Source organism: Canis aureus, chromosome 1 (genome assembly GCF_053574225.1).
Source record: "Canis aureus isolate CA01 chromosome 1, VMU_Caureus_v.1.0, whole genome shotgun sequence".
NCBI classification, from domain to species: Eukaryota; Metazoa; Chordata; class Mammalia; order Carnivora; family Canidae; genus Canis; species Canis aureus.
The window spans coordinates 105,157,978-105,172,806 of record NC_135611.1 but is presented as its reverse complement, the minus strand read 5'-3'; the positions used below and the strand labels follow the sequence as shown (position 1 = coordinate 105,172,806).

General features: G+C 45.5%; 1 protein-coding gene across 18 annotated transcripts in view; it reads left to right on the top strand.

The window, feature by feature from the left end:
* Window positions 1-14,829, top strand: part of LOC144324750 (KRAB domain-containing protein 5-like) — a 167,336-nt gene that overhangs the window by 91,751 nt on the left and 60,756 nt on the right. For 6 of the 18 annotated variants that reach the window (XM_077916141.1, XM_077916107.1, XM_077916097.1 and 3 more), the window contains one exon: window positions 6,246-6,303. In XM_077916141.1, coding sequence (XP_077772267.1) covers window positions 6,277-6,303 — 27 coding nt within the window. In that variant the 5' untranslated portion in view covers window positions 6,246-6,276. Of the gene's footprint in view, window positions 1-4,368; window positions 5,109-6,245; window positions 6,304-6,790; window positions 6,972-12,681; window positions 12,871-14,829 lie in introns of those variants that run through there. The other 12 variants (XR_013390213.1, XR_013390223.1, XR_013390211.1 and 9 more) reach the window with 8 other exon arrangements.

Sequence of the window (14,829 nt, the reverse complement as noted above, 5' to 3'; positions counted from 1 at the left end):
TTGAGAACAGCGTGTGGGTCAGCTGGCCGGACGTGGGTGTAGTGGAACGAGGAAGTAATCCTGTCGACCTTGAGAGCGGTGGGAGTGGTCAGGATCTTGATGTAGGGTCCCTTCCAGCGAGGTTGAAGTGTCTGGTGTTGGTATCTCTGCACATACACCCAGTCACCCAGCCGATATCAATGGGGGTCCGGGGGTGGCCCAGTCTTGTAGAAGGCCCTCAGCTTAGGCCATACCTGCTCATGGGTTCATTGTAACATTTGGAGGGAGAAAAGGAGTTGGTGATCATCAAATTCAGCAAGCACCTCAGGTTTTAAATTGGGGATAATAGGTGGAGGAAGACCGAACATGATCTCATAGGGAGTCAGTCCCATCTTATGTGGGGAGTTCCTCACCCTATATAGGGCAAAGGGGAGGAGAGTCACCCAGTCCCCGCCAGTCTCCAGGGCTAATTAAGGTCTCCTTCTGTTCTAGTCATCCTCTCTACCTGTCCTGAGCTCTGGGGCCTATATGCACAATGTAATTTCCAATCTGCCCCAAGTACTAGTGCCACTCCCCATTTTACCTTCGAGACGAATCCTGGTCTGTTGTCTGATCCAATTCTAACAGGAAAACCATACCTCTGTAAAATGTCTTCCAACAGTTTCCTGGTCACGGTCTGTGCTGTTTCATGTTTGGTAGGAAATGCTTCTGTCCATCCTGAAAAAGTATCTACAAACACTAGTAAATACTTGTACTCATGTTTTCCAGGTTTTACCTCAGTGAAGTCCACTTCCCAGTAGACTCCTGGGCTGTCCCCCCGGAACCAGGTGCCAGAGTTAGATCCATGGGCGGTGGCATTAGTTAACCGGTATGCGTGGCAGCTTGCCACAATCTGCTCCATCTTTGCTCAAGAGTCTTTAATAGTGATCTTTGCATGTTGTATGAGGTCTTCCATCTTCCTTGTTCCCATGTGAGTTCCCCGATGCATTTTGGTAGGACTCGCCATCCTAGTTCCTCTGGTAGGATGATGCTGGAGTCTGCGGCCCTCTACCAGCCACGCAAGCACTGGGTCATAGGCAAGCGTTTGATCCAGTGTAAGTCAGCGTCAGTATAGTTGGGGATGTCAGGCAGGGTCGGTGCCCCTGGATCGGGTAATGTGGTTGTTAAAACCTGGGTCACCATAAGGGCCGCCTCCTTAGCTTTTGAGTCGGCTAGCCGGTTTCCCCTGGCTACTGGTGTGTCTGCTCTCTGGTGTCCCGGACAATGGGCGATAGTTAGTACCTTGGGCAGCCAGAGGGCCCTCAGGAGTTCAAGGATCTCTCTTTTGTTCTTAGTAGTTTTTCCCTCTGCTGTCAGAAGCCTTCTCTCTCTGTAAGGGGCTCCGTGGACGTGAGCGGTGGCGAAGGTGTACCTGCTCTCGGTGTAGATGTTTATTCGTTTACCTTCTCCCCCGGTCAGTGCCTTGGCCAGTGCGATCAGTTCTGCCTGTTGAGCCGACCTTCTGGCTGCCAAAGGCTCTGCCCAGCTGGTCTCCGTTTCCGTGGTTACGGCTGCCCCGCGCGTATTTGACAAAACTGCTGCTCTTATCAAGAGCAGACCAACAAATGAAGGAAACTTTTGAACAGAAAGTAGACTTTTTTTTTAATTTTTTAAAAATATTTTATTTATTTATGATAGACATAGGGAAAGAGAGAGGCAAAGACACAGGCAGAAGGAGAGACAGGCTCCATGCCGGGAGCCCGACGTGGGACTCGATCCTGGAGCCCCAGGATCGCGCCCTGGGCCAAAGACAGGTGCTAAACCGCTGAGCCACCCAGGGATGCCAGAAAGTAGACTTTTAATCTTATACTCTCGTACTTTAAAATCCATTTACTTTGATCTCAGTCTGTCCTGACCACATCTAAAATTCCTTTCCAAGGATTTCCCTTCACAACCCTTTTACACCTTCCTCTGCATTCAGAATTTGTCCCAAGCCATTTCTTTCCAGTCAGTCTCATTTAGGACAAAATTACTTTCTTTTACCTTGAACAAAAATATATTCCCTTTTCTTACATATCTCCTTTTCTACATACAGAGTTGCTTTCTTTATCAGTCATCAGTCTTATTTTAGCAGAGTTTTTCCATTCTTAGGAACCTTAGTGTCCAGTGAAAACTAAGGAGTAACCGATTTTTGAACACCAGAACTCTTTAGATGGCAAATTTATGAAACAGTTAAGTACAAAGCATGTTCACCAACAGATTCAAATCACCATTTCAGCACTTCTTCCTGTTTGGAAAAGACCTAGATGTCTGATGAATTTAATTCTATTTATCATCAAAGTGTAACTAAGGTTTCAGGTTACCAAGGACTTTGAAAGGTATCTTAACAATTACTTAAGAAAACTTGGAAACAAACAAACAAAAAAAAAAAAAAAGAAAGAAAACTTGGAAACAGACAATTAAACATCAATTTGGCCAATTTTTTTTTTTTTACTAGCAAATTGCAAAAAAATAACAGAACTTATGTGACCTTCAGCAAACCTCAATCGAATAAAAGTTTCAGGCTTAGTAGTGATAATTTTCAAGACCTATTTGCTATGTCCTGTCTGGATCCGCTTAAAGTCAATCAGTTTGCTCCCCATCGTCAATTTTTATCTGAGACACTGGTGGGGGAATCTGGAGGGGGTAGTGTTAAGTAATTGGTGGTCTTCTTGCTATTTGTCTTCTAAGCTCAGGACAAGCACCTGAATTGAGTGCCCCTCCTTGTTTAGGATTTTTGCTCCTTCGTAATAGAAGCAAATTTGTGCCCCCATCTTGGTGAGCAAATCCCGACCTAACAATGGGTAGGGACTCTCAGGGATGACCATGAAGGAATGGAAGAGATCCATGCTGATATCCACAGTTCTTCGGGTAGTCCATGAGTACTGTTTGGTGCCCGTGGCCCCTTGCACCCCTGAAGTCTTGCTTGCCAATTTCCCTTGAGTCTGTAATAAAACTGACTGCTGTGCCCCAGTGTCCACTAGGAATTCAACAGGTTGCCCCTCCACTCCGAGAGTTACCCTGGGCTCGGGGAGGGGTGCCAAACCCTGACCCCCCTAATCGTCTAGGTCCTCCATCTCCAAGATCTTGGCAGGGGCCTTAGTCTTTTGTTAAGAGAGTCTTTCACCCAGCGGTCCTCTTCCTTGCAATGGGCACATTGGTTTTTGTTCAGCTTAGGGCGCTCCCGACGGGGATCAGGGCCATCCTCCTTACCTGTCCCTGAAGCCAGCTTGAGGTGGCTCCGTCTTTCCTGTGGGTCGTTTATGGTTGTGGCCAGCAGGATCTTGGCCAGTTTTCGGGTCTGCCGGTCACTTAGTTTGGTTTGCTGTTCTTCCGGACTTTCTCTGTTATTATAGACTCTTTCTGCTACTATTACTAAGTCCTGCAAGCTCTTCTCTCCCAATCTCTCTACTCTTGGCAATTTCTTTTTAATGCCCAGAGCGGCTTGGTTAACAAAAGCCATGATAATTGCGGCCTTTGTTTCCGGGGCTTTTGGGTTCATAGGGGTGTACTGCCTAAAAGCCTCTATGACTCTAAGAAGGCTGCTAGACTCTTGTCCTTGCCCTGTCTCACACCATATACCTTGGCCAGATTGGTAGGCTTGCACGCGGCAGCCTGGAGACCTGCCCCTAGAGTCTGGCGGTAGACCCGGAGTCTCCTTAACCTTCAGCCAAGTTGTGGTCCCAGGTAGGGCAGGATAAGGGGAAGGCAGCGTTTATGAGGTCTGGGTTTTGAGTCGGCTGTCTGTCCTCTCTCAGGACAGACTTCCAGGCTTCCACCTGAATGGGTTCCCTCTCTTCGGTGGTGAAGAGAACCTGTAAGAGCTGTCGGCAGTCATCCCAAGTAGGCTGGTGGGTAAAGAGAACAGTATCTAAAAGCCCGATTAGATCTTTCTCCAATTTCTCTCGGATTATCAGAGAACTTATCATTTAGAACTTAGCATTTTTCCAATCATATAAATCACTGGTGAAGAACGGCCAGTACAGCATTAGCTGTCCTCCAGTCTTGTTGGGGGTGAGGGTCCCATGGCGCAGAGGGGAAGGGCGGTGGAGTCCACCGGCCCTGCGTTATGGGGTTGGGGCCACCCGGTGGGTCTCTCTGCGAGTCCCTGCTGCTGGCACAGGAATCCCCTCATCTGGGACGGGGGGTGCCCCTCTGTAGCCCCCCATACCTCTGATGGGGGGAGCGGAAGGGCAAGGGGTTGCCCAGTAGGGCGGCGGGAGGATCAGGTCCTCCGAAGAGGAATCCTGTAAGACTGGATAAAGAGGCGCTTTTGTCTTAGAGTCAGTCTCCTTCTCGGCCTGTCCGCAGGGCTAGAATCTTGGTAGGTCCTGCCTGGGCGGGTGGCGGGGGGGGACAAAAACGGTTTTAGCCAAAGAGGGGAGTTTTTGATCATGTCCTGCCAGGCCAGGGTGTAGGGCACCTAGTCAGGGTGGCCGTCTGGTTCATCCCTGAAGATCACAGCCTTAACCTGTAAGATAATAGGTAGGTGGAAAGTTCCTTCTCGGGGCCATCCCACGTGAAAGGTTGGCTATTCTGACGCGCAGTAAGTTTGAAATTTCCCTTTCTGTATGTCTGTGCTCAGATTGTGAGCCCTTTTCATAATGTCCGAGAAGTGAGAGAGCATAAGGAACAAGGGTGTGGTTTGCGTCTGCCCCATTATGTCCCCTGTCCACACCAAGGCACAGACAGTTATGACAGTTAAAAAATAACACAGTCAAACGCACAGTTAACAAGAACACAGTAACACAGACCAGCGCACAAACAGTTAACAAGAACACGGTAACAGAGACCAGCGTGCAGTTAACAAGAGCACAGTAACAGACAAACGTTCCAGTGCGGCCAAGGAGACAAAACAGAAAGCTACCCGAAGGGCTGGCAGCTGGCCCTCCTTACAGATGAGGACATCCATCTTCCTTACGAAGACACCGTCCTTCTCACAGACGAGGACCCCGTCCTCCTCACAGATGAGGATCTCAGCCCTCCTTACAGATGAGGACCCCGTCCTCCCGGCGAGGGCAAGGAACATCTCCTCAAGATCCCTGGTCGACGGCCCGCCAGCGCTTCCACCTAAGCCAATGCCGACCCAATACAGATTGGAATTCCTACAGGTAAAAGTACAGTTTAGAGCTCTCAGAGAATATGCGCGCAAAAGGTGGAAAAAGTTGAGTGCACTCACCACGCGTGAAACCTTCCGGATGGGGTCCTGAGGGTCTCTGGGATCCCGGACGGGCCCCCAAATGTTGTGTCCAAGACTGCGAATCCAAGAAACCACCAAGGAGCCAACACCGATGCAAGTACATGAGGGTTTATTTACAAGTTTGAGCTTGGGTCCAAGTATATTCCATACAGCAGAGCAGGGGCTTGGACCCCGAGACTAAGAAGCACAGCAGTGTTATAGGGGCCAGTGGCCAATGAGATTGTAACATACGCAGAAAGTTGCCCAGTCATGTTGGTCCACACGCAGGTGGCCAATTGAATCACGATTCACCCTATAGTGACCATTTGAACTAGCCTATTATTCTGGTTAGAATTTGCGCGCAGGTTTGGTGGGAAAAGAGGGGTTTTCATTCCTTGGCTGGTTAAAGGTCAGAGGTCCCTCATTCCTAATTAGGTGTGCTGGTTTCTGATGAAAGTGTGCTTAATAGCTAAGCTAGGGTGAGGGAGTGCCTTAAACAATAGGCAGGTCGTGTGGGGGGGTTTTACATGAAATGGCAGGTGTAGCACAAAATAGAGTTAGTCCTGCTCTGCTTGTCCAGGGGTAGGGGATTTTTGTTAGATTTCCTGGGTCCCACGTACAAAACACAACTTTTTTCCTTCACTGCCCAGATCCAAATTCCAATCATTCAAAGAGGAATCTTCCAAGAGACAGTCTTCAAAGGAAGGAAGGAAACCCTGAGTGTGGTATGGAAAATCTGGAAGGAGTGATCCTCACCCAAGAGGAGGAGGTGTCTGTAGTTCTCTAACACCACATCCCTGTAGAGTATCTGCTGAATGTGGTTAAGACATATCTATTCCTCCTGAAAGAATTCTATGGCCACATCCCTGAATGTCAGCAGTGCCTGTAATAAATACCACAGTTACCAAGAAGCCTTAGGCAAAGTTCACAAAGGTTCCAAAGATGAAAGACAGCATTAATGTCACCAGCTAGACCCCAAGACCTGACCTTCACTGTTTACCTGCTTGTACTCTCCAACCTTTGTCCCACATTTTACTTACCTTCTCTTTCCACCAATCTTTTACTTCAGGCAAAACACCCGATGGGCAGAGTCTCCTGTGATGGAAACAGAAACTATCCAAGGAAAGGTAAGGACTGATCTTGATGTGGGAAACAAAGGCAGAAAGAAATGTATATAACATTAAATGTCCCTATAAAATCCAACCCATTAAAAAAAAAAAATGCAACCCATTGACAAATACTTAAGTCAGAGTATAAAGTTCCTCCAGGAAGTACTCAACTCTCTTAAGGTGAATGCCTTACTAGTGGGAAAAACAACCTTAGTTTGACAATAACAAGGCCATTGTGTCAGGTTGAGTGTTTTTTTTTTTTTTTTTAAGATTTTATTTACTCATGAGAGACACGGCAGGGGGTGGGGGGGGAGAGAGAGAGGCAGAGACACAGACAGAGGGAGAAGCAGGCTCCATGCAGGGAGCCCGTCTAGGGACTCGATTCGCAGTCTCCAGAATCACGACCTGGGCTGAAGACAGAGCTAAACCTGCTGTGCCACCCGGGCTGCTGTGGTCGACAAAGTCCATTTGGAACTTCCCTTATCTTTACTTTCCCCAACCGCAGAATATATGATCAGTTGGTCCTCACAGTCTCTGGGCAAGTGGAGCCAGCAGACAGCGGGCAGCAGGCTGCAGCAGCAACAGCAACTCCTTTTACTGGTGGGTCCTGACCCCATGCTTTAAAACAATCACTTTTGTGCACCAAAGACCTCTCAAGAATTCTTTCTTGATTAAGTAAAACTGCATCACCTGAGGAAGACCTTGAGCCAGCCCAATTGAGCTAAACCCCTAACTTACTCTTTATAAAGGTAACAAACAGTAACCTCTGGGTAACCTATAATTACTTTTACCTCATTCTATTACCAAATTTCCAGCCAAGGAGGAGCACGAACCTCAGTTACATAAAATGTTGTGCCCAAGATTGCGAATCCGAGAAACCACCAAGGAGCCGACACCGATGCAAGAACACGAGGGTTTATTTACAAGCTCGAGCTTGGGTCCAAGTATTCTCCATACAGCAGAGCAGGGGCTTGGACCCCGAGACTAAGAAGCACAGCAGTGTTATAGGGGCCAGTGGCCAATGAGATTGTAACATACGCAGAAAGTTGCACAGTCACGTTGGTGCACACGCAGGTGGCCAATTGAATCACGATTCACCCTATAGTGACCATTTGAACTAGGCTATTATTCTGGTTAGAATTTGCGCGCAGGTTTGGTGGGCAAAAGAGGGGTTTTCATTCCTTGGCTGGTTAAAGGTCAGAGGTCCCTCATTCCTAATTAGGTGTGCTGGTTTCTGATAAGGGTGTGCTTAATAGCTAAGCTAGGGTGAGGGAGTGCCTTAAACAATAGGCAGGTCGTGTGGGGGGTTTTACATGAGATGGCGGGTGTAGCACAAAATGGAGTTAGTCCTGCTCTGCTTGTCCAGGGGTAGCAGATTTTTTGTTAGATTTCCTGGGTCCCACAAACACACAGGTATGTGTACAACTGTTGGGGCCTTATGCCAAGCTCTACATATGATGACAAGGCTCCTCTTTCTAAACATCCAGCCTAACCCAAATCAGCAGGAAACCTTTCCCCTTGCTCTGTGACTCTCTGCTTGGGATATTATTCTCCATTGTCTCCTCATTGGCAGTAAATCAAGTTTCTTTTGGGTCACAAACAAACCTGGTATATTTTCTATCTGTTGTTATACTACCTTTCAGGCTTTTAAGACAAACATGCTAATTTTGTGATCTTTTTTTAAGATTTTATTATTTACTTCATTTTTTTAAATATGCTATTTATTTATTCATGAGATACAGAGAAAGAGACAGAGAAAGAGAGAAAGGCAGAGACACAGGCAGAGGGAGAAGCAGGCTCCATGCAGGTAGCCCGACTTGGGACTCGATCCTGGGAGTCCAGGATCACTCCCCGAGCTGAAGGGGGCACTAAACTGCTGAGCCACCCGGGCTGCCCAAGATTTTATTATTTATTCATGATAGAAACGGAGAGAGAAAGAGAGAGACAGAGACATCAGCAGAAGGAGAAACAGACTCTGTACAGGGACTGGGATGCGGGACTCGATCCTAAGACCCCGTGACCACAACCTGAGCCAAAAACAGTTGCTCAAACTTTCAGCCACCCAGATGCCCTAATTATGTGATTCTTGTGTGTTGTTTTTCTTTTAAATACAAAGAAGTAAATAGAAAGTTAACTCTAGGAGTGTGTGGGTGGCTCAGTGCTACAGCATCTGCTTTTGGCTCTGGTCATGATTCCTGGGGCCTGGGATGGAGTCTGCAGCACACATGGAGACTCCTTCTCCCTCTGCCTAGGTCTCTGCCTCTCTCTTTGTGCCTCTCATGAATAAATAAATAAAATCTAAAAAAAAAAAGAAAAGAAAAGAAGGATAACTATGACACTAAGTATGGAGTAACATAGAAACCCACAAGATGGAGGTCTGATTGAGAGCCTCCACTCCCAGAAGTAAATATCTCACTGCATGACCGTGAGAGCGTTCATTGTCCATTGGAAACTAACGTGATGTGGGCCTGGAGCTAAGGATCAAAAAGGTATTCTGAGAATATTTTGTTGCAAAAAGCTGTTTATATTAAAACATAGGGACAGGACCACACTGGAGGGCAGAAAGACCTGCAGTATCCTTTTGAATAGCCCATGATTATATACTTTGAAGGTGGGGGCAAAGATAAGGGGAATTTCTAAAGAGACTTTCATATATTAACGAAGACTTACAGGATCCTGGAGGACTGGCTATTGCCAAACAAAAGTTGCTTTTGGCCTCTAACAAAGCATTAACATTAAGGCAGTTGTGAATTCCTTCAGTCCTCTCAGACTCTGCCCATCTCAAGTATTTATCAGGGAACATTTCTTTTGCTTTTGTTCTCATTAGAAACTACAAGGGAAAGAATTCAGAAGTTTCCTGTTTCAATGTGATAGTTTCTGCACATCCTTCAGTAAACCTGTCTAAGATCCTTAGGAAAGATAAGAAAGAAAGTATGAATTTTATAGGGAGAAGTCTGGCAGAGAGGAGCAAGCCAAGGAAAGGAAGGTAACATTAACTGTAGGAAACAAACTAGTATCAGTGCCTAAAAGATGGGGGAACAGAGGGCTAGCTGAGGACAAATGATGAGCCAGGGCCAGCACATTGACAGGTCCTTGAAACAGGCAGAGGGACATCCTCTCTGCACTCAACTGTCTCGATGGTCTTACCTTGCGTAGGGCAAAAGGCAATCTTTGCCTGACCCCCAGGAGCCTGTTAGTCTACTTTAACCTTTGAAAATTCTTTTAGAAATGTCCTTTATTTCTACACCCCCAAGGTAGATGTTGGCGATCATCCCCCCAGCACATGACCCACAGATATATCCTTGTGAAGGGTCTCATGACTCAGGTTTTATTAGACGGTAATACGTGGCCTTTTCCCAACAATTGCCAGCCCCTTCAAGGTCCTGGAAACCTTGCTTCCAAAATTCCTTAGAGAGTATGCTATCCTCAAACCCCTCCCAACTCCCAGGTGTATAATCAGCCACCCCTCACAGGCCCAGGTTGGGGACTCTTCCTGCCTGCAGGCCCTGTCCTTGTGCTTTAATAGAACCACCATTTAGCACCAAAAGATGTCTCAAGAATTCTTTCTTGGTTGTTGGCTCTGGACCTAACCCATATTCCAAAACTTCATCAAGGGGACTGTTGTTACTGATATGTTTTTGTCCTCCTCAAATATAAAACCAGAATATTAATTGAATTCTGAGAACACAGTGGATTTATACAAATTTCAGTCACATATACTTTCACTGTCTTGTAATACCTCGTATATATTTACATATGTTCAAAATTTTTATTTATTTATTCACGAGAGACACAGAGAGAGAGGCAGAGACACAGGCAGAGGGAGAGTCAGGCTCCTCGAGGGGAGCCAGGCATGGGACTGGATCCTGGGACTCTGGGACCACGCCCTGAGCCAAAGACAACTCTCAACCACTGAGCCACCGAGGCGTCCCTACCTAGTATAGTTTAAATAGAGTATCTTTTTCATATTCTTTTTTTTATTTAAATCTTTTTCATATTCTAAACAGCAAGTCTCTTCTTTTTTAAGAGCATTCTGTGTTATCCTGGACCTTATATATATAATAGCATTTATTTGTGCGTTTTCTTACTCCTGGCCTACACAGAGCTGATAAGCATTCAGGTGGGCCCTAAAGGACAAGTGTTTTCCTTGGCTGATATCCCAGGACCCCGTCAGCAACAGGAATGTTGGACTCAATATCTTCTCTATGGATCTGTCAGCGAGTCAGCTTGCAGAACTGTAATTGTAGGGTAGCCCTAGTGGCCCAGCAGCTTAGTGCCACCTTCAGCCCGGGGTGTGATCCCGGAGACCCAGGATCGAGTCCCATGTCAGGCTCCCTGCATGAAGCCTGCTTCTCCCTCTGCCTGTGTCTCTGCCTCTCTTTCTCTCTCTGTGCCTGTCATGAATAAATAAATAAAATCTTAAAAAAAAAAAAAAAAAAAAACGAACTGTAATTGTAAACTACAACTGTTGGGGCACCTGGCTGGCTCAGATATTGAGTGTCTGCCTTTGGTTCAGGTGGTGGTCCTGGGATGGCGCTAAGCCGCTGAGACACCCAGGCTGCCCAATAAATAAAAGTCTTAAAAAAAAAAAAAGTAGACTTCTAGGGTCCTGGGGGTCAAGCTAAGATTTCCTTTTGCCCTTAGCAAAGTATTAACACCGAGAGAGTTGTGTCCATAGAGGAATGTCCCTCTGCCTGTTTCAAGGAACTTGTCAAGGTGCTGCCCTGGGCTTGTGCTTTGTCCTCAGCTGGCTATCTGTCCCCACCACCTGCCACACTGTTTTCCACAGTGAATGTGCATATTGCCCTCCCACCACCAATATATGAGAATTCTAATTTGTCAACACTCTCCTTTGAAATTTTTTCTCCATTTTAGTCATTCTAGAAAATACTGAGTGGTTTCTCACCGTAAAATATGAAATGGTCTTCCTACAGTTGTCCTGATGACTCAAACTGAAACCACTTAAAAGCATAAACTTGAACAAAATCAAAATGGCTGCATTAAAACAGCAGCAGGACTTAAACTAAGCATCCCTTTTCCTCTGTTCTGCAAACCTCCTCTCCCCTTTCTTAGCCTTTTGTTTCAGGAACCCAGTTCCACCCTGAAAACATGATGAACAAAGCTGGTAGCACAGACACAATTCCAGTCAAAACCAGCTACATCCTGTATTTTCCCACAAAAGCCCAGCCCCTTCCTCTATTTTAATGAATAGAATATAATGGTTTTTAATGTGTTAACACTGATATGTAATGAATGATGTATTATCTGGCCACCACTAATTCCCTACCTTACTTTAAGAATGTAGACCACAGGGATTCCTGGGTGGCGTAGCGGTTTGGCGCCTGCCTTTGGCCCAGGGCGCGATCCTGGAGACCGGGATCGAATCCCACATCTGGCTCCCGGTGCATGGAGCCTGCTTCTCCCTCTGCCTGTGTCTCTGCCTCTCTCTCTCTCTCTCTCTCTCTGTGACTATCATTAAAAAAAAAAAAAAAAAAAAAAGAATGCAGACCACAGGGATGCCTGGGTGGCTCAATAGTGGGCATCTGCCTTTGGCGCAGGTCAAGATCCCTGGGTCTTGAGATCAAGTCCCACATCAGGTTCCCACAGGAAGCCTGCTTCTCCCTCTGCTTATGTCTGCCTCTTTCTGTGTCTCTATCTCTCATGAGTAAATAAATAAAGTCTCTAAGAAAAAAAAATGCAGACCACAGACAGTATCTACCACCCATTTGGTAACAGAGTGACATAATACAACTAGTAATCCCTTTTCTCAGTGGCCTCAGACTTTTTATAAGGCATGGCTATATTTCCCACAGTTTATGTATTGCATCATTTTCTCCTCCTTTTAACACTTGGGACAACAAGATGAATATATTACAGATGATTTTAAAGGTATTATTGGCTGTTTAGGTAAACTCCTCCATGATAGTGCTACCTGACATCCATTCTGTGTAGTCAGGTGGTTTGCAGGGGACGTGAACTGACACAAGACCTTTTCACTAGTGCACTCCCCAAATAACACCCTGCAGAGTCACAGGATAATAATAACTACTGATATGATACCTCAACCACCCCCTTGAGATCAACCATCTTCCCAGGCACCCTAGGCATTCCCCCTGTGCACACTGTATTTTTTTTTTTTAAGATTTTATTTATTTATTCATGAGACAGAGAAAGAGAGAGAGACAGAGACACAGGCAGAGGGAGAAGCAGGCTCCATGCAGGGAGCCCAATGTGGGACTCGATCCCGATCCCGGGACTCCAGGATCACACCTCAGGCCAAAGGCAGGCGCTAAACCGCAGAGCCACCTGGGCTGCCCTGTGCACACTTTAGAGAAGATCCCCACAGAGTTTACTTAATCTGTTTTTGTTTCAATGGCTCATTCTGGACTTACCCAGGAACTCCAAAGCACTCTACCCATGGATCCTAATAACAGATTGAATCCCACGTCGGAATGGAGGGGTTCTTTTGATGTTTAAATGAATATCCACACATGGCAGTACTGCGTATGTAATAGATACCCCATAAGTAGGAGGAAAATATTCCAACATGAGGCAAGACATGAGAGAGGAAAATCATAGGAAGAATAATTGCGTGACTTCTTCATGTGGAAAGAGGAAACCTGTTTCTGGGTTGCATACCTGACTGTGAGTACACAAAGATAAATTGTATTTGTTTTATTTTTTAATTATCTCCAGTTCTTTTGTATCTCCTCAATTTCTTTCCAAGCTACAGCATATGCATCTCAGACAATTTTCCACCTGTGTTGTGTCTAGAGTGTCCACACTGACCTCTTAATTGAAATTAGAGGGATGTGAGGCAGGTGGGCCAAGGATTAATTCAGATATTTAGTGAAATCTAATAATACATTTCATTTTATAGCTGTGTGCTTGTGTTCAGCTATACCAAGAAAGAGCAATACTTATAGAAAATAAGATGTATGTATATATATACATATTTTAAGATTTTATTTATTCATGAGAGACAGAGAGAGAGAGAGGAGAGAGAGACACACATAGGCAGAGGGAGGAGCAGACTGCATGCCTGGAGCCTGATGCCAGACTTAATCCTGGGACTCCGGGATCACGCCCTGAGCCCAAGGCAGGACTCAACTGCTGAGACAGTCAGGTGTCCCACCTGGTCAGTTCTAAATAAAAGACTGTCCTTGGAGGCCCACGTTGACAATCCTGTCAGGACCCCTCTCACTCTTGAGAGCTTTTTCTGTATCCTTGCTTAATAAAACTTTATGGCTTTATTCACTCTCCTCTGTCTTTGAGATTCATTCTTGGATTCCTTGAGACAAGAATCTTGCTCTTCCACTTCATCAGGAGCTATCTGGTTTCAACAGGAATTGGGTTTGTGCTACAAGCTCAGTTTATAATTTTTTCAGTTGGGATCAGTTTTCTTAAAAAAAAAGAAAAAAAAAGTCTAAGAAGGGAGGAGGGGAAGATTCCCAAAAGAGAAAAAAGGTTACCAGGTTTAACATCATGCCTCACTGATGTTTTATTTTGTTTGTTTGTTTGTTTTATAAAGATGGGTCTTTTTTTTTTTTTTTAATTTCATTTATTTATTCATAGACACAGAGAGAGAGGCAGAGACACAGGCAGAGGGAGAAGGCGACTCCATGCAGGGAGCCTGACTAGGGACTCTATCCCGAGTCTCCAGGATCACACCCCAGGCTGCAGGCGGCGCTAAACCACTGAGAAACTGGGGCTGCCCGCCTCACTGATGTTTTAATGCAGATGTTTTAATGCAGACATTTTGATTTTCTTTAACTTGATACTGTTAAGTGTTTTCAAGTTCAGTCACCAGGACAACCGTAGTAAGACTACTTCATATTTTACAGTGAGAAACCACTGAGTATTTTCTAGAATGGCTAAAATAACAAAGACACGATAATACCCAATTGTATTTTATTTATTTTTATTTTTATAAATAATCGCGGGACTTGATCCCAGGTCTTCAGGATCAGGCCCTGGGCGGAAGGCGGCGCTAAACCGCTGAGCACCCAGGCTGCCCCAGATAATACCGAATTTTAATAAAAATATTGAGGAATTAGAATTCTCATTTACTACTGATGGTGATGTGGGAAGCAAAGGAAAAGAAAAAATTAAATTTCCTTACTGCCTGCAGCCTATTGACAAGTCTTTGAACCAAGTAGAGTGACCTTCCTCTGGGAGCTCAACTATCTGGATGTTGACACTTTGCTTAGGGCAAAAGACATTCATACAATAACATTATTCTACCACCACCCCCTCCTCCTGTCCTTCCCCCCCCCCCCATCTATGAGTCTATTTTTTATTTTTGTAAAGATTTTATTTATAAATAATGAAAGAGAGAGAGAGCGAGTGACCTGGGGATAGAAGCAGAGGGAGAGGGAGAAGCAGATTCCCCACTGAGCTGGGAGCCCCCATCCAAGACTAGATCTCAGGACCCTCAGATTATGATGTGAGCCCAAGGCAGACGTTTCACAGACTGAGCCACCCAAGTGTCTCCTTTGTGTTTACTTTAACATATAAAAATTCCTTTGGAAACTACCTTTATCT